Source organism: Podarcis erhardii, assembly GCF_964252035.2.
Source record: "Podarcis erhardii genome assembly, chromosome: 10".
In the NCBI taxonomy this organism is placed as follows: Eukaryota; Metazoa; Chordata; class Lepidosauria; order Squamata; family Lacertidae; genus Podarcis; species Podarcis erhardii.
This window is the reverse complement of record NC_138500.1, coordinates 32,318,255-32,339,776: the sequence shown is the minus strand read 5'-3', so window position 1 is coordinate 32,339,776 and position 21,522 is coordinate 32,318,255. Positions and strand designations below refer to the sequence as shown.

At 46.0% G+C, this 21,522-nt stretch overlaps 2 protein-coding genes across 3 annotated transcripts in view; one reads left to right on the top strand and one right to left on the bottom strand.

Moving 5' to 3' along the window:
• The window catches only part of XRCC6 (X-ray repair cross complementing 6), a 34,294-nt gene extending 14,809 nt beyond the window's left edge, over nucleotides 1-19,485 (bottom strand). The window contains exon 1 of one of the 2 annotated variants that reach the window (XM_081877623.1): nucleotides 19,340-19,485. The gene's annotated coding sequence lies outside the window, so the exon portion shown is untranslated. The remainder of the gene's footprint in view (nucleotides 1-19,339) is intronic. The other variant, XM_081877620.1, reaches the window with a different exon arrangement.
• DESI1 (desumoylating isopeptidase 1) lies at nucleotides 289-16,861 on the top strand. The gene is made up of 6 exons (XM_081877692.1): nucleotides 289-637; nucleotides 3,935-3,956; nucleotides 4,399-4,468; nucleotides 6,128-6,237; nucleotides 11,799-11,921; nucleotides 13,804-16,861. Exons 1-6 carry the CDS (start codon nucleotides 547-549, stop codon nucleotides 13,895-13,897), a joined length of 510 nt encoding a protein of 169 aa, XP_081733818.1. The 5' UTR covers nucleotides 289-546; the 3' UTR covers nucleotides 13,898-16,861.
• Nucleotides 19,486-21,522: the final 2,037 nt, after the last annotated feature.

The following is a 21,522-nucleotide window of genomic DNA, read 5'->3' as shown; positions in this document are numbered from 1 at the left end:
TCCTATTTCTATGGAACGGTTGGCAGCCTCAAGTTCGCTCGGAGGTCCTTTACGTCTCAGTTACATATTCAAGTCATGCCCCCCCCCTGCGTTAGAGACCCCGCCCACCAGTCACTATGCAACCTGTTACTGCTCGAGAATGGCTATACGCTCCGCCCTCCTCCCCGCCTCCTAACCAATAGCCCCGAAGAATTGTCCTCGTCGATGCCCGCCCACATGGAACCAAACCACGCTCGCCCCCTGGCCCCGCCCCCGGCTGCCTAGCGCCCTTCCCTCACAGAGGCGCCGTGACTGGCAACCTGGATTCGCCTTGTGGGGGCGGCGCATGCGTGCGGCGAACGCTCCCTTCCCCGCTGCCCTCCTCCCATCTTCTCTGTCCCCTTCTGTCAGTTGGCTGTCACCCGCCGCAGGAGCAGGAGCCGGGCCGGCTGGGCTCCCCGCTTTCCCGGCCGCCCGCCCACTAACCACCGTTACCACTGGCCTCGGTCAAGAGCTTCCTTCCCCGTCGCCCCCTCCGTCCTCTTTCTGTCGCCCTCCGCCAATGCCATGGACTCGCCCCCGATGCTGCACCCGGTGAAGCTCTACGTTTACGACCTGTCCAAGGGCATGGCTCGACGCCTCAGCCCCATCATGCTCGGTGAGAGGAGCCCCGGGAGCGGGGGGGGGGGAATGGAGACGACCCCGTCCGTCGCCTCGGGTTCTGTCAGATGATGCCTTTGCCCTCCTCGTATTATGTATTGGGGAAGGGGGTGGCTGACGGCTCAAATGGGAGGGGGGGAGGGGACGGGCAGGGGTCCTACAGCCGCGGGGTGGGGAGGAAGGTGATGTGGGTCTTGATCCTTAACCGCCGTCTGTGTTATGTACATTGATCCTTAACGGGCGCCCTCCTCCTCCTCCTCCCCCGCCCCCCGCACACATATGTTACGTAAGAGGCTTCTTCGGGGCTTGGAGGGTGACCCGAAGTAACAGGGAAAGTGGTAATTTTACCTGTTCGCAAGCCGAACAACTTTCTCTGTTTTCTCGTCCCAAAGGGGAGGTAGAGGGCTGGATGCACAACTCAAAGGTGGAGGGTAGACAGGGGTTACGTTAAGGAACAGCAGCAACTATACCCTTTCAACGTATCAGGGATGATATGCTGTACAGGATCTGCACTCACTTCCAGCGTACACTCCCCCCCAGTAGTACGAATCACACTTGTCTTGTCCGTGTGCGGTGGTGCCTGCCCTGCCTCTAGGCTAAAGAATTGGTATACGGTATTTGTTTCCCCAACATAGTAACTGTCTGAATATTCATTAGGTCCATAAGCATGGAAACCTTTTGTTGCAGAAGTACTATCCGTGCACATTTTTGTCTTAATTCATGGAGGAGAAAGCTAGCAGAGGAAGTAAGGACTATTCTTAGTACTGCACAGAACAGTTAGGAGTTTGTGTCTGGATGAAAGGGCTGCTGGTCTAAATCATTTACTTCCTGGTGTTAAGTAGTTCTAGATGCTTAGTCATAACAGATCTAACAAGCCTAGAGTACTTTAACTACTTTGCTATAAGTAGTGCTTTTTATGTGGTTTAACTAAGAAAAGAATATAGGAGCAAAGCATTGGACTGCATTATGAAATATATAGTGTTATGAGAACATGCTTCTTTTATCACATTCTTAGCTCTCCCTCCTATTTTTTCCTTAAATTTCTATCTCTGAAAGTTGTCCAGGCACCAAACACCAAAGCAGTAAAACAATACAGTTAAAAATAAACTAAAAACATATTTAAAATGCTTAGAAACATGTAAAGCATACCTACACGGCTAGTAATTGCAAAGTTACAAAGAACAGTATTTTTAAGCCATCAAATGCCTGAGTAAACACAAATGGTTTTAAAGTCCTCCTGAATGTTAGCAGTGAGGGAAACAGGCAAAACACATCAGGGAGGTCATTTCATAAAGGGGAAACCCAAAAAGCCACCCAAAAAGCCGTGTCATGGGTCATTCCCAACAAGGCAGCACCATCTTCAAGGGCAGCCCCACATTGCAGGAAGTCAGCAGAGCATGGACAACTGAATTCAGGCTATCCAGGAACAGCCATAACTTGTGAACCATCTGGGCATATGCATTCGTAGACAAGAAGCCACTGGAGACTCCAGTGACAGGTCAGAGTCCAGGTGTTCTCCCAGGCTATGAACCTGTGCCTTCAGGGAGAGTGCAACCCCTCACAGAACAAGTTGTCCACCTAGTTTTTGGAGACAGAAACCGCTCACCCCGCAGCACCTCCATCTTATCAAGATTCAGCCTCAGTTTATTGGCCCCCAACACTACCCAGACACAAGTGTCCAACATTTCTAGAGAGAATTCCTGGACACTTTCAGGAACAACCTGAAGAATTTCACACAACCTGAAAGTAGAGTGTGATTGCTTTTTGATATTGAAGTAGGGGTATGCAAAGTTACCAGAAATTACTCCTTCAGACATGTGCCTGTATGCAGAGGAAGGCTCGCATACAAAAAGCAACATACATATTTTATACTTTTCTGAACATAACATTGTTCTGCAATTCCATTACAAAATTTATATTTCACTGCAAAAGTTCTGTTTGACAATAGGTCTGTCATGAGTTATGAGAGACAGGGGACAGCATTACAGAGATAGAAGCTTTTTATTTATACATACAGACTAGAAGTTTAGAATAATAGTTTGCATCCTAAAATGAGTTAACTTAATGAAGCTCATTGAAGGAAATCTCTACATCTGAGTTTGCACTGTCACTATGAGCAAGGAAAGTTTCACAACAGATTTAGCCTGCATGGAATATAAGTACCTCCCACACTGAACTCTATTCTACTTAAGGCTGGGTTTTTGCTTTTATACTGCAGACTTATGCAAGTTATTCTGCATTCTTTCCCAAGAAACAGGGGAAGTATATTGTATGTGATAAATACAATAATTCCTTTTTCCAATAAATCTAGATTAAAAGGAGCCACTAGGTAACTGAATGAAAACTGATTCACACAAATAAGTGATTCCAATTTAATTTATACTGGTTTCAGCTATCTCTGTCTCTACCATCAAGCCAGTACAAGTATCCTAAATCTAAATCTGCAGCCTCTTGTGTGTTGATACCTACTATGAAGTACACAGGCACAGGACTGAAGCCTCAGCAATATAGGGAATTGGGCAGGGGGGAATATTACTGGGATTTTCCCAGGTTAGAATTTTTTAAAAATGTACTTTCACTGTTGTATTCAAACTTGATGTATTTTGAAGGTTAATATTAAAGATACAGAAACTCCAAACTGCATGGTCAGAAGTGAATACAAAAATGATAGGAATAAATACTTTGTCAACTTACATGATTTGTACTATAAGAAAGGTTAACATTTACAATAAATCATCATGATAGAGTTTTACACATTATACTTCACAGCCTACCCCTTGTCCCCAGGTCCCACCCATAATTTCTCTAGTAATTGTCATTCTAAATGGAAGTGAGAAGAACCACCTTTCAGAAGTTTACAAAAAGTTGCTCTGCCTGGTTATCTGGACATTCATATGCACTGCAGGCCAGTAACTGTTTGCAAGCCTGGCAAATCTGTAGTCTAATACAGTAGTTATAGGACCTTTTGCATCATGTCTCATCTTCTGAACTGTTTGTAAAGTAAAACATGTTGCTTTCAGAAATTAGCACTGTGTCCTATTCAGAAAGTCTGAATTCTTCCCCTGTAATCATAAAACCCAGGGATTAGAGCACAAGCTATTCCTAATTCCATCAAATACCAACTTTAGGGTGGGAGAGAACACTATTTTTCCTGCTTTTTCTTTTAGAATGGCACTGTTATGAGTTTATGTGTAAGTGTATTGTAGGAAAATGTGAATTGATAGCCATGGAAGGCGAGTAACAGATTGCAGCATGCAAACTGAGCTGCTGATGGTGCTTTTCTTTTTATATGCAGGTAAGCAGCTGGATGGCATTTGGTGAGTAGCTAAACTTAACATTAATTGATGTTTTCATAGCATAAAACATTTCCACAATTATGTGCTACACAAACTATTTCATGAGTGTTCAGGAAAGTAGCAACACCAAATTAGGCTGTGTTATTAGGTGCTTTGCATGGTCCTTTCAATGCTGGATGGTGGTACCTCACTTTTTGGAGTAAGGGCTCATTCACATTCTTTCTAGGCATTTTGATTAGAGACTCATTAATTATTTTCACAATTTGTAAGGACAGAAAATGCTGTCTGAAATTAGGTAAGGATCTTGTTTTTTTTTTGTTTTTCAGTAGTCTTCCTAAACAGATTGATATAGGACTATATGAGGCTAGAGGCTGCAGATAACTTTTAGTCTTGGTCATGTTTAATCTCTGGTGTATCTCACTACGTATATGTTTCTACCTGTCTTGTTTGCCACCCCCTTCAGGCACACTTCCATAGTTGTTCACAGGGATGAGTTCTTCTATGGTAGTGGTGGGATCGCCAGTTGTCCACCTGTAAGTCTTGGAACTTCTTTTCTATACCTACTTTTTCCTCTCTTTCTTTTCCCAATATTTTTTTATTGATCTGTTTCTGTATCCCATTCAGAAAAATAGCAAGTAACTGGAATATTTAGTGCATTATGGCCGGCTCTCGAACATCCAGTACATCATGCTGTAAAGCAAGGGTGGGAAAGCTCCAGCTCGCAGGCTCCTCAGCTGGCCTGAGATGCGATTTCAGCCAAGACACACCCACTTGCCCTACACCTGGTCATATAGGACGTCAGGTGTTGGGTAGGTAAAGTTGGGGCTTGAACAAAAGAGACTAGCAGGCACTGCTGAACAACCTTTTTCACAGCGCTTCCCAAGCGCCCAACAGTCAGTTGATTGGCAGAACTTCAGAAATGCTGTTCAAGGTACTTTGCAAGCCCCGTGCTTAGCACATGGAAATCACTCCACAAGGGGCAGCACAAGCTTCTTCTGGAAAGAGGAAAAAAAATGTGCCATTTTTAAAAGGAGCATTTATTTTATTTCCAAAGGAAGTTGTTCTATTCAAAGCACTTCAAACAGCCTTCGCTGCAGAGGAGATGGTCCAGTTTTAGGAGCATTTCCCTCTCTGCAGAGACTTCAAAGGGACTCCCTCTAATCAAAAATCAGCTGTTAGTTAAAAGGTAAAGGTACCCCTGCCCGTATGGGCCAGTCGTGTCCGACTCTAGGGTTGTGCGCTCATCTCACTTAAGAGGCCGGGAGCCAGCGCTGTCCGAAGACACTTCCGGGTCACGTGGCCAGCGTGACAAAGCTGCTCTGGCGAGCCAGCACCAGCGCAGCACACGGAAACGCTGTTTACCTTCCTGCTATAAAGCGGTACCTATTTATCTACTTGCACTTAGGGGTGCTTTCGAACTGCTAGGTGGGCAGGAGCTGGGACCGAAAGCTCCCCTGGGCGGGGAGCTCACCCCGCCGCGGGGATTCGAACCGCCGACCATACGATCGGCAAGTCCTAGGCACTGAGGTTTTACCCACAGTGCCACAAGGAGCTTATTTCAAGGTGCTCCCAGTGCCAATCATTGGCATTGAAGGGATATACAGTATTGAAAAGAGGCTGTTCTAACCGTTGATCAGCTAATCATTTTTTACAGCAACTTTTTTAACTTTGACATGTGTCAGTCACCTGAAGTCTTTATTATGTCAGGTGATTGACAGGTAGATGTCCCAACCCACCTATTAAAGTTGGTCCATGATTGGGGGAGGATAAGTATCTAGGCCATTAGCAGGATCCAGTTCCCTACCCCCGCTCTAAACCATTTATTCAATCAAACTTGGTGTAATTTTAATGTATAGTAAAACTGAAATGCTTTCCTCGCATAGCTGATACTGAGGTCCTAAGCCCCCACTAATCCACAATTTTTAAAGCTGATTTGTAAGCAACAAAGCAGAATAGGAATCAAATTTGGTTTATCTTTTGCTTCTGTTCACCACCTCCAGACTGAGTATGTGCAAGAGTCCTTCTGGAACTTGACTGCTATAAGCTCTTACTAGTGTTTTGGGAAATATGGTAATTGATGTAAGCAATTTTTGGGGGGGGGTGCAGAAATATTTCAGCATTATATATTCCCCATAGGAGACTGGTAAATTGTTCTTGGTGTCTGAATATCCTCCTGCATATACACTTCACAGGGTGGGACTCTGCTTGGGCCCCCAGACTCTATTGTAGACCTGGGATGCTCAGAAGTTTCAGAAGAGCTGTTCTTGGAATACTTGTCCTCATTGGGTGAATCTATATTCCGGTGAGAGAATGCTGCTTTGTTTCTATTCTATTCTGGTGACTGCATGTAATTCCTGTTGATAGGGATGCCCATGCCCCTCCCTGCCAAGCTGCTTCACTGTTGAGTTATGGTTAGTTTAATATAGAATTGTGTCATAATCTTAGAATGGTGAGTTCTAAATAGTTTCTGTACTTCAATACACAACTGAGATGTGTATTGAACTGCACATAGACTGAAGTCCCACCACTCTTTGTGTATTAAAACATGATTTGGAGAAGAAAGGATTTTTAGTGGAGAAGCAGTTGGGGGATTGTTATGTACTGAGTTGAATAGGATCCAAACTGCAGCAGTCTGATTGGTCCTAGAACAATAGGCTCCAAAAGGCAGCAGTCTGATTGGTCCTAGAACAATAGGATTCAGAATGCTGCAGTCTGATTGGTCCTAGAACAATGCAGCAGTATGATTGGTTAGCAGGAACCACCCAATCATGCTCCAGATAGAAGTGAATCCACAACCTGATTGGCGTACAGTAGAATCCTGGAATTAGCCAATCGTGTGCAGCCCATTGTGTAAATAATGTATATAAAGCAGATACTTTGAGGGGACATTCATTCATTCCTCCTCACCACTATGAGCTGAATAAAGAGCATGAAATCACTTTGCGACTCTGAGTATATTTCACTGGCGACGAAGGTGGGATCCCGCTGAGCTGACTGCCACACACAGCACCGCAGCACCGCCACCTGCCGCACCGCTGCCTCGCACCGTGTATCCAGGCTTCAGCTCCGGGACACAAGGAACTCAGAATGGCAACTGACAGCAGCTTCTCGCCATTCAACCCAGCATCTGGAGACTGGGAAGCGTACGCCTCCCGTTTCACCTTCCTCCTAGAAGCCAAAGGGGTCACCGATGAAGAAGACGCCAAGAAGAGGGCAATATTCTTCAGCGTCTGCGGAGAGGAGACATTTGAAATCGCCCGGGCTCTCCTTGCGCCTGAAGACGTCGCTACTGTTCCATACAAAACAATAATGGAACAGCTGAAGGGGCACTTTTCGCCACAGCCCTCAGTGGTGGCTCGTCGAAATGCCTTCTACGCAAAGCGGCAAGCCCCTGGGGAAACCATAACTGGGTTTGTGACCTCTCTCCGCCAAGCTGCCCGGTTCTGCAACTTCTCAGAGCTGGAGAACATGCTTCGTGACCGCCTCGTCGGTGGCCTGAAGGATGAGAAGCTGCAACGACGCCTCTACGCTAAGAAGAACCTAACGTTCCAGGTCGCTCTGGAGGAGGCCCTGGCAACGGAAGCTGCTGAGAGGTCGACGCAAGAGGCACGGCTGAGCCAGCCGTCCCAACCGAGGGTCCACCACGAAGACCTCACCAACGACTCGGGATCCGACAGGGAGGAGGTGCACCGAGTACAGCAGCGCACTCAAGCAGCCCACATACCACAGCTGCCTCGACGAGAAGGAGGGAACTGCGCAAGCTGTGGAGGAAGTCACGAGAGGAGGACCTGCCGTTTCCGCAACGCAGAGTGCAGGCAGTGCAGAAAATTGGGACACATCGCCCGGGTGTGTCGGGCTCGGCCCACCCGAAGCCAGGCATCAGATGACCAATCCAAGAGCCCCAGGTCCCGGGGCCCAACGCACCAAGGCAACTCGACGGAGCTCACAGACTTCCAGGTATACCAGTTGCCCCACCCCAACGTAGAGAAAATTTATGTAGAGGTACAGATAGAGGGGGCCCCATGCCGCATGGAGCTTGACACGGGTTCAACTCTATCCATAATCTCGGCAAGGACCTTAAGGAAACTGTGTCCTACTGGGGGTCCCAAACTCAGGCCGGCCCCATTCACCCTCCGGGACTTCCAGAAACGTAAGGTCCCCACAATGGGGGTGGGGACCTTCAGGGTGCAATACCGAGGGCGGACGCGGCAACTGGACTTGCTTGTGGTCAAGGGCCCCTACATTAGCTTACTGGGGTTGGCATGGTTTGGACCACTGGGACTAGCCATCACCGGGGTGAACCACATGAGCTTACAAGTGGACGTGGACGCCATATGCAAGGAGTTTCCGGGGGTTTTCGATGGGAAATTGGGACAGTATACGGGCCCCCCCATTGCTCTACAGCTTGACCCCGCAGTACGACCAGTCAGGCTCAAGGCCCGCCGGGTCCCATTCGCCCTGAAACCCCGTATAGACGAGGAATTGGACCGACTCATGGAGCAAGGAGTGCTGGAGCCGGTGCCTAATGCCCCCTGGGAAACCCCAATCGTCACACCCGTCAAGCCTAATGGTTCGGTCCGCATCTGCGCAGACTACAAATGTACCATAAACAAGGCCCTCATGGCCCATGCATACCCAGTGCCAGTGGTCAGCCATGTCCTTGCCACCCTGGCTGGGTCGAAAATTTTTGGCAAGCTGGACTTGGCCCAAGCATATCAACAGCTGCCAGTAGATGAGGCCACAGCAGAGGCACAGACGATTGTGACGCACAGAGGAGCGTTCAGGGTAAAGCGGCTGCAATTCGGGGTCAGCGTGGCACCAGGCATATTCCAGAATCTAATGGACTCTCTCCTTAAAGGGATTCCTGGTGTCACCCCCTTCTTTGATGATGTGTTGATTGCCGGGCCCACACCAGAGGAGTTTGAGGACCGCCTCCGCACTGTTCTGCACCGTTTCCAGATGGCGGGTCTCAAGGTGAAGCGGGAAAAATGTCTACTAGGAGTGCCTCAAGTGGACTTTCTGGGATTTATGGTGGATGCAGAAGGGGTTCACCCGACTGGGGACAAGGTACGGGCCATTTGTGATGCCCCAGCGCCCAAGAACAAGACTGAACTTCAGGCCTTCTTGGGATTATTGAACTTTTACCATTCCTTCCTTCCCCACAAGGCGGCGGTAGCGGAGCCCCTACACAGACTCCTGGACAAGCGGGCCCCTTGGGTGTGGGGCCAGCGCCAGGAGGCCGCATTCCAGGCAGTCAAGGACTTGCTTGTCTCAAACTCGGTCTTGGCACACTTCGACGAGAGGCTGCCGGTGGTGCTAGCATGCGACGCCTCGCCCTATGGCATCGGCGCTGTCCTGGGACACCAACTCCCGGATGGAAGAGAGGTACCGGTAGCATACTTTTCCCAGACACTCAACGAAACCGAGCGGAACTACTCGCAAATCGACAAGGAGGGTCTGGCAATCGTGAAGGGAGTAAAAAAATTCCATGATTTCTTGTACGGGCGGCCCTTCACCATGGTGACTGACCACAAGCCGTTGCTTGGCTTGTTTGCCCCCGAAAAGCAGACCCCCCAAGTGCTGTCTCCTCGCGTCCTCAGGTGGTCAATTTTCCTTGCCAGCTATCAGTATGCACTGATTCACCGCCCTGGAAAGGCGATGGGCCATGCAGACGCCCTCAGCAGGCTACCACTACCGGAAACAGGCCCCGACCCAGCACCTGCACAAGAGGTTATGAGCCTGGAGCTGCTTCCTGACCGCCCCATTCAGGCACAAGAAGTTGCACACCATTCCAAGAAAGATAGGGTCATCTCCCGGGTCCTGGACTGGGTGTGGAGGGGATGGCCCAGCCGCAGCCCCGGGCCAGAATTCGCCGGCTACACAACCCACAAACATGAACTGTCAGCCCACAAGGGGTGCCTGTTATGGGGAAGCAGGGTCGTTGTTCCCCAGCCCCTCCGCAAAAGGGTCCTCACAGCCCTACACGAGACACACCCAGGGGTAGTAAGAATGAAGGCCCTTGCCAGGAGTTATGTGTGGTGGCCGGGGATCGACGGAGAGATAGAGGCCTGGGTCAAACACTGCCAGGCCTGCCAGGAATCCCGCCCAGATCCCCCAAGGGCCCCAGTCCAGTCCTGGGAGTCCGCCCGAGCACCATGGTCACGCCTGCATGTGGACTTCGCTGGCCCCTTTCAGGGGAAAACATTCTTCATAGTGGTGGACTCCTACACCAAATGGCTGGAAGTCGCACTGGTACCGTCCACTTCTACGTCCGCAGCCATCCGGGTACTACGCAGGCTGTTTGCAACCCACGGGCTCCCTGACACTCTCGTCTCAGACAACGGGACTGCATTTACATCAGGAGAATTTCAAACCTTCACAGTGCAGAACGCCATCCGCCACATCCGTTCAGCGCCATTCCACCCTGCCACCAATGGCCAAGCAGAACGCATGGTGCGGACCACCAAGGACACCCTTCGCCGCATGACGCAAGGGGATTGGGAGTACCGCCTTGCCACATTCCTTCTAGCACAGCACAGCACCCCCAGCTCAACGACTGGCCGGAGCCCCGCTGAACTACTAATGGGTCGGCGCCTTGCAATCAGATTGGACCGCCTTCACCCCGATAGAGCTCAGGATGAGGTAGTGGTGGGGGAAGGCAGGAACCCCCGGACCTTCGAGGCCCAGGACCCAGTGTACGCAAAGAATTTTGGGGCAGGCCCTGCATGGGTACCTGCCACAGTCACCAGGGTCACGGGCCCCGTGTCGTACGAGGTGCTAACAGATGGGGGGCAATGCTGGCGCCGCCACTGCGACCAGATACGGCGACGATTCCCGGGAGAAAACCAGGAGGAGGAGGACAGGTCAGAGGAGTCCCAAGGGAACAGTGGGGCAGTGAGGCCCATAGAGCAGCAGGGGCAAGCAGGAGAGGCAGAATCAGTAAATACAGAGAGGACCCGCGAGGCCGAAAGGACACCGGAACCAGAACCACGACTGAGCGAGCCGGTTGCGCCAGACCAAACAGCCCCATCCTTGGAACACGAGCCAGAACCTGAACCCCGGACCAGGGAACACCCCAGGCCGCAACGCACACGTAGGCCACCGGCGTACCTTGAGGACTATGAATGCGACCTTCCGGGCAGGACTGGAACTTAGAGGGGAGGGGTGTTATGTACTGAGTTGAATAGGATCCAAACTGCAGCAGTCTGATTGGTCCTAGAACAATAGGCTCCAAAAGGCAGCAGTCTGATTGGTCCTAGAACAATAGGATTCAGAATGCTGCAGTCTGATTGGTCCTAGAACAATGCAGCAGTATGATTGGTTAGCAGGAACCACCCAATCATGCTCCAGATAGAAGTGAATCCACAACCTGATTGGCGTACAGTAGAATCCTGGAATTAGCCAATCGTGTGCAGCCCATTGTGTAAATAATGTATATAAAGCAGATACTTTGAGGGGACATTCATTCATTCCTCCTCACCACTATGAGCTGAATAAAGAGCATGAAATCACTTTGCGACTCTGAGTATATTTCAGGGATGGAATGCTTAACTCATTTCCTGCTTGTAGCCTTTCCATTCCAGATTCCCAAACAGGCAAATATACATTTGGAAGCAAATGAAGAGAGGCCAATTTGGTGCAAAGTTGCAAGCAGGAAACAGGTTAAATATCACCTCTAGCTTTTCCATTTGACATTCCCCCTGCATAGCTGCTCTTAACACAGGTCTGAGTGTTATGTGGTGAATTAGCTTTACTTACACACACACACAGAGTATATATTCTTGTAATCCCTCTGAAAGAGGTCAGTCTTGCTATATTCATTCATTATTATTCTTTCTGAACTTCTTTTTCTTGGGGTCACAGAGGAGAGGCTTATAACCTTTTTGACCATAACTGCAATACATTCAGCAATGAAGTGGCACAATTCTTGACAGGGAGGAAGATCCCTTCCTACATCACTGACCTTCCATCTGAAGTTCTTGCAACGTAAGTAGAGTCCTCTTTTTTTATTACATCCATATTATTGATGCCAAATTTAACAGCCATGGCTTTTCAGGAATACTGAGGACATGGCACAGATTTTACTAACTTGGAATACAGATATATCTTTCAGACTGACTTGCAACCAAATGACACTAAGATCTAAACTATGATAAAAACCCTTTTCCAAAAAAGCAAAGAAACTGCAGGGTCCCATTCCAGAACATGTTCCCGATCAATATTGGGGGTCTGTGTTGGTTTCCTCCATGGCTTCTGTTTGCCCCTGGAGGTGATGTTTGCAATAAACAGCACTTTCAGGGAAGGCTATTTGTCACAGGAAACCAGGGCAGGGCCCTAATATGTTTGAGGTCCTTGTGGCTGCTTTTTCATCAAAATAAAAGTGGCTGGTTTAAGCATGCTTCTAAAAAGCATGCTTATTGTAACGTTGTTTAAGCCTAAGAGGGGTACTATTTAATCTCAGTTAATGTAATTCTCTAAAGAGCCATCACAACTTTTAGGACTTTGGCTATTTTATAAAACAAACAAGTTGTGGGGGCAGGTGACAGAGAAACAATAGTAGGAGCTCTTACCAAAGTTATTTTTGAAGTGACTTACTCAAAACACTGTGGAAACATAGCAGTGGCTGGAGATGAACCTTGGACTTCTTTGGACATGAAACTTGTTGGAACATGTGGTTGTTAGTTGCATTAGTTAGGAGTATTGTCAGTTTTCAGTCCTGTCTGCTTTGGGCTAGACTAGCTCACGAGCATTACAAGCATTGCATTGCTTTGAAAAGTACATCTGTAGAGGGTTCAGTGGGTTACACACCCTGTTATGTGTCTAAAAAAAGGTAAAAGGACCCCTGACCATTAGGACCAGTAGTGATCGACTCTGGGGTTGCGGCGCTCATCTCGCTTTATTGGCCGAGGGAGCTGGTGCACAGCTTCCGGGTCATGTGGCCAGCATGACTAAGCCGCTTCTGGCAAACCAGAGCAGCGCACGGAAACGCCGTTTACCTTCCCGCTGGAGCGGTACCTATTTATCTACTTGCACTTTGACGTGCTTTCAAACTGCTAGGTCGGCAGGAGCAGGGACCGAGCAACAGGAGGTCACCTTGTCGCGGGGATTCGAACCACTTACCTTCTGATCGGCAAGTCTTAGGCTCTGTGGTTTAACCCACAGCACCACCCGTGTCCCCGTTATGTGTTTAGGCCCATCTAAAACATAGCCATGGAAAGTAGATGCAGCATGCAGTTTGAAACAAATATTCCCCAATATGGCTTGCAATATGGGAGAATGCTGGAACACAATTCTCAGCATATTACATTGCCAGCTGAGGCACAAATGGAGAGGTGCAACACCCCATACCTGTTGCAGTGGAGGCTGGGGCATAATTTTAGGCTCACAGGCACCTGCCACCACAGCAACATGCAGCTTATGTTCTGTGCTCCAGCAGCCAATACTACACTGCAAGCAACCCTGGGGCTCTGCAGTTTGGGATGGCAACATGTTTTTGAGTAATGCACACCAACCCAGACATTTCTGCCGCTACAACCAAGAGGCACAGATGGTCCACCCCCTCCCCTAAAGGTGGACTTGACAAAGAATTGCTTCTGTGCCGCTGTACTTCTAGGTGTTACAAGTGAGGCCTGTGCTGATCTCCTTTACACTCCATCTGCTTTGCCGATGGATGAAATAGTGGCATGGGCTCAGCTCAGCTCAGCTCATATATCGTTTTATAGGAACATCCTTAGTAGTTTGCCTTCATTCTTTTCTATAAGCAGCTTTGTTTTTAATTTTAGTTGAGAACCCGTTTGTGTTCAGAGTGCTTGGAAAACTTAAATTCTCTCTTCCCCAACCATCCCTTATGTCTTCCTTGTGGCTTCAGACCTTTTGGACAAGCTCTACGGCCTCTCCTCGACTCTATTCAGATCCAGCCACCTGGAGGAAATAATTTCAGCAGGCATAATGGACAGAGCTAGCATACCTGGTGGAAAGTGCCTCAATTCACCACGGCATTTACTTTTTAAACTCCAGTGTACCAGATTCCTATCTTATCATTCATGCCAGCGTTAACAGCAAGATGGTGCACCAGACTTTCCAGGGAGAGCATTTACTGGATTGCATGTGATACAATGCTACCGGGGAAAAATGGTCATAAAGTCAAATAGCATATTTACTTACTAAATTTGTTTTTGTCTTGGTTATGTTTGGGTGCTTTTGAAATATCCCTTGCTGAGAAAGTGGAGATTAGGAAACCCATTGCACAACTTAAGTAATGTGAGTGGCACTGAGTATGCTAGTGTAAGCCATTCCTCGCAAGACTTGCTTATTTTCATTACCCTTGTTACAGTGTATTTCTGGCAGAAATAACCTAAAAGGTGTGAGTCTTGCAACACTGAAGTTCCTAATACTAACTCAGTGCTAAACTTGAATGTTCTTTTAATTCTTTTGTAGGAGGGGGTAAGCTAAAAACAGTCATTGTAAACTAATTTCTGTCTTAATTTGATAATATAGGTTAGTTCCTTTATGTCAGTAATCTCTACGGTAAACTACTGAATAGATTTCTAATTCTGGGTATGTGTGACTGCGAGACATTCAAGTCTTGCAATACCTAAACTAGACTGGAGACCGTGTATATTCTCTCCAGTGTCAGGTGAGATCATCCCTGCAAATCATTTTTAGCCCTATGTGAAGAAAAAAGTGTTAGAATTGGGATCTCACCTCCTCAGCAGTCTGTTAAACAGAAAAGTATATAAACAGAAAAGTCTGTTTGATTACATACCTTCTATCACAATTATTTCTTTAAGGTAAGACATAGGCTGTTAATTGCTAAATAATAGCTGCTCTGGAATGAAGTCCAAAACCAATATTATCACCCACTATTTAAGGAAGAGAGAGCTTGGTTCTCAAACTAGACATGTCTTAAGAACATGATTGAAAAATATTTGCTTGGACTGACCATGTCATGTTTGTTCAGTGGCTAGGAACTTTTCCCACACCATGGTCTCAATCTGGATCAGAAGCCCCTGCAGCTGCTTTTGCAAACAAAGAGACACAGTCAGTCTAAGTACATTTCTGAACCATCTGCTTAAAAGTCACATATAGTCCAAAACATCATGTCTTCCAGATTTTTTGAAGATTATATTTGGAGGGTCATCTATTCAGGAACAGAAGCAAAAGGATCATTCTTTTCCCTCCTTTTCTCTTCCCTCTCAAGAGCATTTTCAAGGAAGCATTATGGAGCAATAGCTGCTACCATTTGAAAATGCCCTATCTGCCTAATAAAGGCCTTCCCCAAATTCAGCATTATCAATTCATTATTGAATACCAACCAACTCTATGCCCTTTCTTTTTTTAACAATAGGCTGATTCCCCCCCCCCCAATAAACTAATGCTCCTGAAAGATGCACAGTGGAAAGCTATAATTTTCTGTTCATACATGGCAGGAACAGGGGGACTCTGTTAATGCTCAGTCATAATATTCACATGTGCCCTAAAATACAGCAGTATTCAATAATTTGTTAATCTAAAATACAACCCTAAACAAGCAGCTAGATTACCATTTGGGAAGGTGGTGTATATGCCTTTAGGTTGAGGCAGCAGGAAAGGCTAGTCTCTTGCCCCAATGCCACCACCATTCATCTCTTCCCTGGTATGAAATTCTTCCAATGGCAGGTAGTAAAGGAAGGGATTGAAGAGAGTGGTGAAGGAATTGGGTAACCTCCTCTGCTGCTTCAGAACCTTTGGAAAAGATCTCCAGATTGCCACCTGGCAACCTCATGTTTTCTGCTGGTAGCATTTTAAACCTGTTTTGATGGCCATTTCTATGTGTGAAGTAGGGTAGCAGTAAATCTGGTCCTGAATGTTCTTTCAATAGATCATCTTCTGCTTGTAAAAACACACTTGTCTCCCCTCATTTATTGCAGTGGATGGGGTTTGTGGTAGGACAGAAGAACAGCAAGTCTAGTAACCATTAAAAAACCATCCTGCTGAAGGTTGCCAGAGCACTGAACAGTCTATACTTTCTTCCATTTTTTTCTTCCATTTCTACAACCACAACCAAAGCATATTTATTTCCTACTTGAGTCCATAGAGTTCAATGGAACATACTTTGTAGTAAGCATGTTTTAGGTTTTCACCTTGAGAAATGCCAGCAGTTCGTTTTTACCTTTGTGTATCATAAGCATTCCTTCTATTCCTTCCTACATGCCTTTCTCCAGCTGACTGGTGCATCTGACCAGATGGAGAAGTGGAATAAGTCCTGGAACTTACTTGACCACCCTTCCAAGCACTTTCCTTCCCACAACTTCAGGAATGTGCAATGTGATCTGGTGTATGTTTACTCAGAAGTAAGTCCCACTGATTTCAATGGGCCTTACTCCCAAGCAAGTACATACAATATAGGATTGCAGCTTTGGACATCTTCACTGGGACTGAAAGTAGTTGATGCCTTTTGCATTATGGAACCTAATTTGTCCCCCGCTGCTGTTTCCAGTAAAGAGATGAGCCTGTTTCTGTTCTGTAATGTGTGTGGGCTCTTTCTTCACTTGTGTGCAATAATGTTTAGAGCCTCTGCATCCAGGAAAGTTCTAGAAGAAGCTGCATTTTAGGACATAAATTATCCAGTTGTATCTTCTACCCCCTACCAGTTAACATGGCTGAGTATGGATATTCCATAGTCAAGGGCTTGTTTTAAAACGATTAGACAGGACAGCCATGTTCACACGCAGCATTCCACTCAGTCCCATGTATTTATAAAAAATGAAACATGTATATGTGTATAAATGGATAGATACACTTGCAGCCTAAACTGGCTGACAGTGGGCAGGGGAACTTAAATCTGCTCTTGTATAAGAGCAGAGTCTTGGTCCAAGTGATGGATGTGTCATTTCTGGGGATTCCGTTTTGCCATTTTATAATTAAAATAAAGCCTTTGCCAGAAATGAGTGTGGTCTCTTTTGTTTTTTGTTTTATCATCACTGTTCCCGTTTACCTTGAAAGATAATAGTCTGGAATGGTACTGTACTATACAAGTCATAGCATTTATTATATAATTATTAACCCCCATCACCCTAAGGTCCCAGGGTGGGTTGCAGTATTAAAAACATTATTAAAAACAAATCAAACCAACAGTTTAGGGAAAACAGCAGGGGTAGAGTCTACTACTCCCATCATCCCTGGCCATTGGACATACCATCTGGGACTGATGAGATTATCTAGGCCTTATTAATAGGAAGATGCTTATCTGGAAAAGGAGGTAGAAAAAAATTCCACAACTCAGAAGGTAGCTATAGCTCCTAATTGTTTCCCATCATTTGCAGAAGAGGAACAATTAGAATGAATTATGAAGAGCAAATACATGCAAATGTAACATGACAGTGCAGAACTTGGGGTATTTTAGCTCTGAATTTGTTGCATGCATACATGTGGAATAACCCAAAACCTTAGAATCTAAGGCTTGGACTACGGGAGCTGAAGCTCCAGTCTCATCATATCCTTCATAAAATATTCCTGATGCTCCTAAGATGCCACAGTGGAGGAATACAGTGCTCTTCTAGCCAATATAAACATGGTACAAAAGCTGTGTAAAGAGCTACATAGTGGCTCAAGTAGACAGAGTGAAGCAGAAAGATTATGACTGACCAGGAGATGAACATAATATTAGCAATAAATTTGTCACAACTATGACGGCTTTAAAATCCCAGCTAGGTAGAATGTCATTTCTTACAATACATTACCATTAGGTGGCACTAGCAGGTGCCTGTTCTTAGTTCTTCAGACCTTTAACATACAGTGGTACCTCGGGTTAAGTACTTAATTCATTCCGGAGGTCCGTTCTTAACCTGAAACTGTTCTTAACCTGAAGCACCACTTTAGCTAATGGGGCCTCCTGCTGCCGCCACATCACCAGAGCACGATTTCTGTTCTCATCCTGAAGCAAAGTTCTTAACCCGAGGTACTATTTCTGGGTTAGCAGAGTCTGTAACCTGAAGCGTATGAAGCCTGAAGCGTATCTAAGCCAAGGTACCACTGTATTGGGCCTTAAACTAGAAGTTACACACGTTTGCATGGGAACATACTTTATTCCTACTTTTAATAAGGGAAAGTAGCTTCAGAAGGCAATGATTTTCAGTGGACAAGAAGTGTGGGTGGGTGGCACGCCATCTATGGGGAGCTGAGGCCACCCAAAAAAAATTCAATGGGGGGCCGGGCCCCCTCAATATTCTGCAGTCAGTCAGGCCCTATTGGGCCCTCCCACAGCTGCAACGGGCTTTGTCGGGCCCTCCCATGGCTGCAACTAGGCCCCATTAGGCCTTTCGGAGGGTTCACCAGGCCCCATTGGGCCTCCCACCATGTGACATCATGTGACCACACACATGATGTCAAACACACGCACTGGGCTCCCCCCAATGTTGGGCCGAACCCGGCACACCTGGTGGGTGGTTAAATCTTTCCATAGATGCCCTTTTCCTACTGCCACAACACCCTCCAGCCTACTATCTGTTTACACCAGAAGTAGCTAATGTGTGAACCCCTGATTCATGTTGGGCTACAACTCACATCATCCCTGACATGCTAGCTGGAGCTAATTGGAGTTTAACAAGCTTTGGAGGGCCAAAAGTTTCCCATCCCACTGTGCTGCTGGTTCCATTTCTGTCCTGCTTGTAGGCAAGAAACTAGAAGGACTGGTCCCTCAAATGATTTAATCTAATCAAACTAAATTTACCCACTGCCTCTCCTGATGTACATACTTTAGGCAGACAGAACTGAACATCACCTGCATATTGATGTTCTCTCTCAGTGGCTTCATATAGATTTTTAAATAGCACAGAATCTTTGTGAGGCCCACAGCAAAATGCTATGCAGTTCCCCAGAACTGCCTTTTGGTGCCAGACACAAATGGAAACAGAAACACCATTGTGCCTCCTACTGCTAATTCATATGACTACTTCAGGAGGATACAATGATAAATGAAATATAAACCCACTGAGAGGTTCAGCAGAATCAACAATTGCATTTTCCCTGTGTCTATCCCAGAATAGGGATATCAAGATAACCAGGGTGATTTTGGCACCAAAACCAGACCTGTAACCTGCTTAAAATAGGTCTAAAATCAGTTTCCTCCAAGAGTCCTAGAATCATATATGGTCAACACCCAAAAAGGGGGGTATTAGTGACCATAATTAGTGATAATTATTAACTTCCTCAAGGTTAGAGGTTTTTTAAAGGAATGGTGGGGCTACTGCTTGCTTCAAGCAGTATTAGCTTATCTTGTTGCTTTTCCTCTGAAGCCCAAAGCTCATTTCCACTGCCACCGGCATTTGTATTGCCTAAAAGTTAGGTAGCTTCTCCCAGATAATATCAGCCCATATTATGATCTCTGGTCTCAGCAGGAGGTGCAAATCAAATATCAAACTCACCTCTCAGCTTCTGTTCTCTCTTGAACATCAGAAAATTATGGTTGTGATCAAAGGAAGGACGAAAACCGTATCGCCTTCATACATCCTTGCACAAGTTCAGCCTTGGTAAAGGTGGTAAAATGGCTGTGCATTTCTCTCTCCTAGGTTACAGAGGAGCAAAGGGATCCTGACTTTCTCACTAAGCGGCTGTATAGTGTTGACGCATTCAGAATCACCCGGGACTGTGGCTGGCTTTTTGCCAAGTTCAGCTTCATTAAGGAGCAATAGCAAATATCCACACAGAGAGTTATAATGGCCATGCTGCACTCTTTCTATATTTAGTAACTCTGAACTTGGTTCCTTAGTGCTCAGCCTTCGTTTCTCAGATATCTGTCAGAGTGAGATTCCTTAGACAAAAAAAAAAAGTTCTGCAGGAGAAAATTGGGGTATCCCAAAAACTTTCAGCACCCATAACAAAGTACAGTTCCTAGGATTCTTTGAGGGAAGACAAAATTGTTAAGTGGTATCACCATACTTTAACTTTATGCTGCAGATATGGCCTGGCAATAAAAATAGAATAAAAGTAAAGAGCTAACAATTTGCTGGCCTCTCATGAAACTCAAGGTCTGCTGCTTAAAATATCTGGTTCACAATGCCTAGTGGTCCAGTTTTGCCTATGGCCCATACTTGTTTTTAAAAAATCTCTTATTTATTCAAATTTGGTATTTTCTTAACACACATACTTCAGGTAAATTTTAAATAGTTCCTTAATGGACACAGTTTCCTGATGAAGTGCTATCACTAGATCTTTGAACTGAAATGTCTGCTTAATTTTGAATTTTTAGTAATTCTGTTCCTGCACCCACACATGGGATGCCTTTGCGCTATAATCATTCTAAGAACTTCCCACTTGCAGCACCGCAGACCGAGTGGCTGCCTTTGGTCAGGCCACCAGTTTGAAGCAAGTCAAGCCTCAATTCCCTTCTATTAAATAAATGGGAAAGATAAAACTGAGCTTAGCCAATCTAGTATTTTTTTTAAAAAAAAAAACAACAACCACCATACAGGTCAGCACTAAAAGGTATGTAGCAGAAATAGATAAAGGGGGACTTATTTTTATTTATTTCATAAAATTGATATACCGCTTGATTGTAGAAAACCTCCAAGCAGTTAACAAAAAGGTTTTGTGGACTAACATCTGTTTAGAAACCCTGCTGCAATTCACAGCTCGGCCTATCCCAACTGCACATTTGCTTGGGCACGGCAACATTTTATTTTAAATGCAGCAGTGAAGGAGCTTGCAATCATAAAGGCATGCTCCATAATACATTGCAACATTGCAGAAAATGATGTGCATCACCCAGCCAAGAGGTGGACTCCAACCCTCTGAAGTTGCATGTGACCCTGGAATGGTCCTAGAGCTATGCATGCAGCTAAATGTTCTGTGCCTTCTCTGGCCACTTCCAAGACCATAACACAGAAGAGCGATGACAGGTGAAAGATATCACACTAGCCTGAGCACTTGGAAATCATGGCTGGGACAGAGCTTTGTGCCTCCTCTCTTGAGGCATTGTGCCCTGTGCCCCACTCCCCATCCGAACCAAGATTATAGCCCTGTTGGGATCCAAAAGGGAATATAGTGACATTCATGCTTTTTAAAAAGTTTCAAAATAATGTCCCAATAACTTAATTTTAGGGCATCCAAAACATAGTGCTTTCTGTTGCATGGCTAACATTACTTCTCCAGCAATTATTATTCTGGAGGAAAATGTATACAGTATATGTTCTATAATACATCAGTGCTATTGAATCTTTAACAAGTTCTTTAAATTATAGCTCACCATAATTTCAAGGAGTTACCGCAGCTGCCTTCTAAAGCCAAATATTTTGCCAGGTCTGGGAGAAGGATGAATACATTATAATAATGCCTGCATTGAGCAAGGCTAGCACTCGTGACAACTGTTCTGTTTGAGCAATTTGTTGCCACATCTCCAGCACAGTAATCGTTGATTTATCATTTGCATCCAAATGCGATGATTGATGGCTTCAGGCTCATCCCAGCATTCAGGACAAATGAACAAATGTAATCATGCCATACAGCTTTCAGTCATAGACAGATGACTTCATTGTTATCTGAGAGAGCGAACTGTCATATCTTTCCTATGATTTCACCAGTTCTATCAGCATGAATTTCAACATCATTT

Excerpts from the sequence above, each read along its gene's own strand:
- DESI1 (XM_081877692.1), top strand. The coding sequence starts at position 547 with ATGGACTCGCCCCCGATGCTGCACCCGGTGAAGCTCTACGTTTACGAC. Across the intron at positions 4,469-6,127 it reads GGATCGCCAGTTGTCCACCT|GGTGGGACTCTGCTTGGGCC; the intron begins GTAAGTCTTGGA and ends TACACTTCACAG. Across the intron at positions 6,238-11,798 it reads TTGGGTGAATCTATATTCCG|AGGAGAGGCTTATAACCTTT; the intron begins GTGAGAGAATGC and ends TTGGGGTCACAG.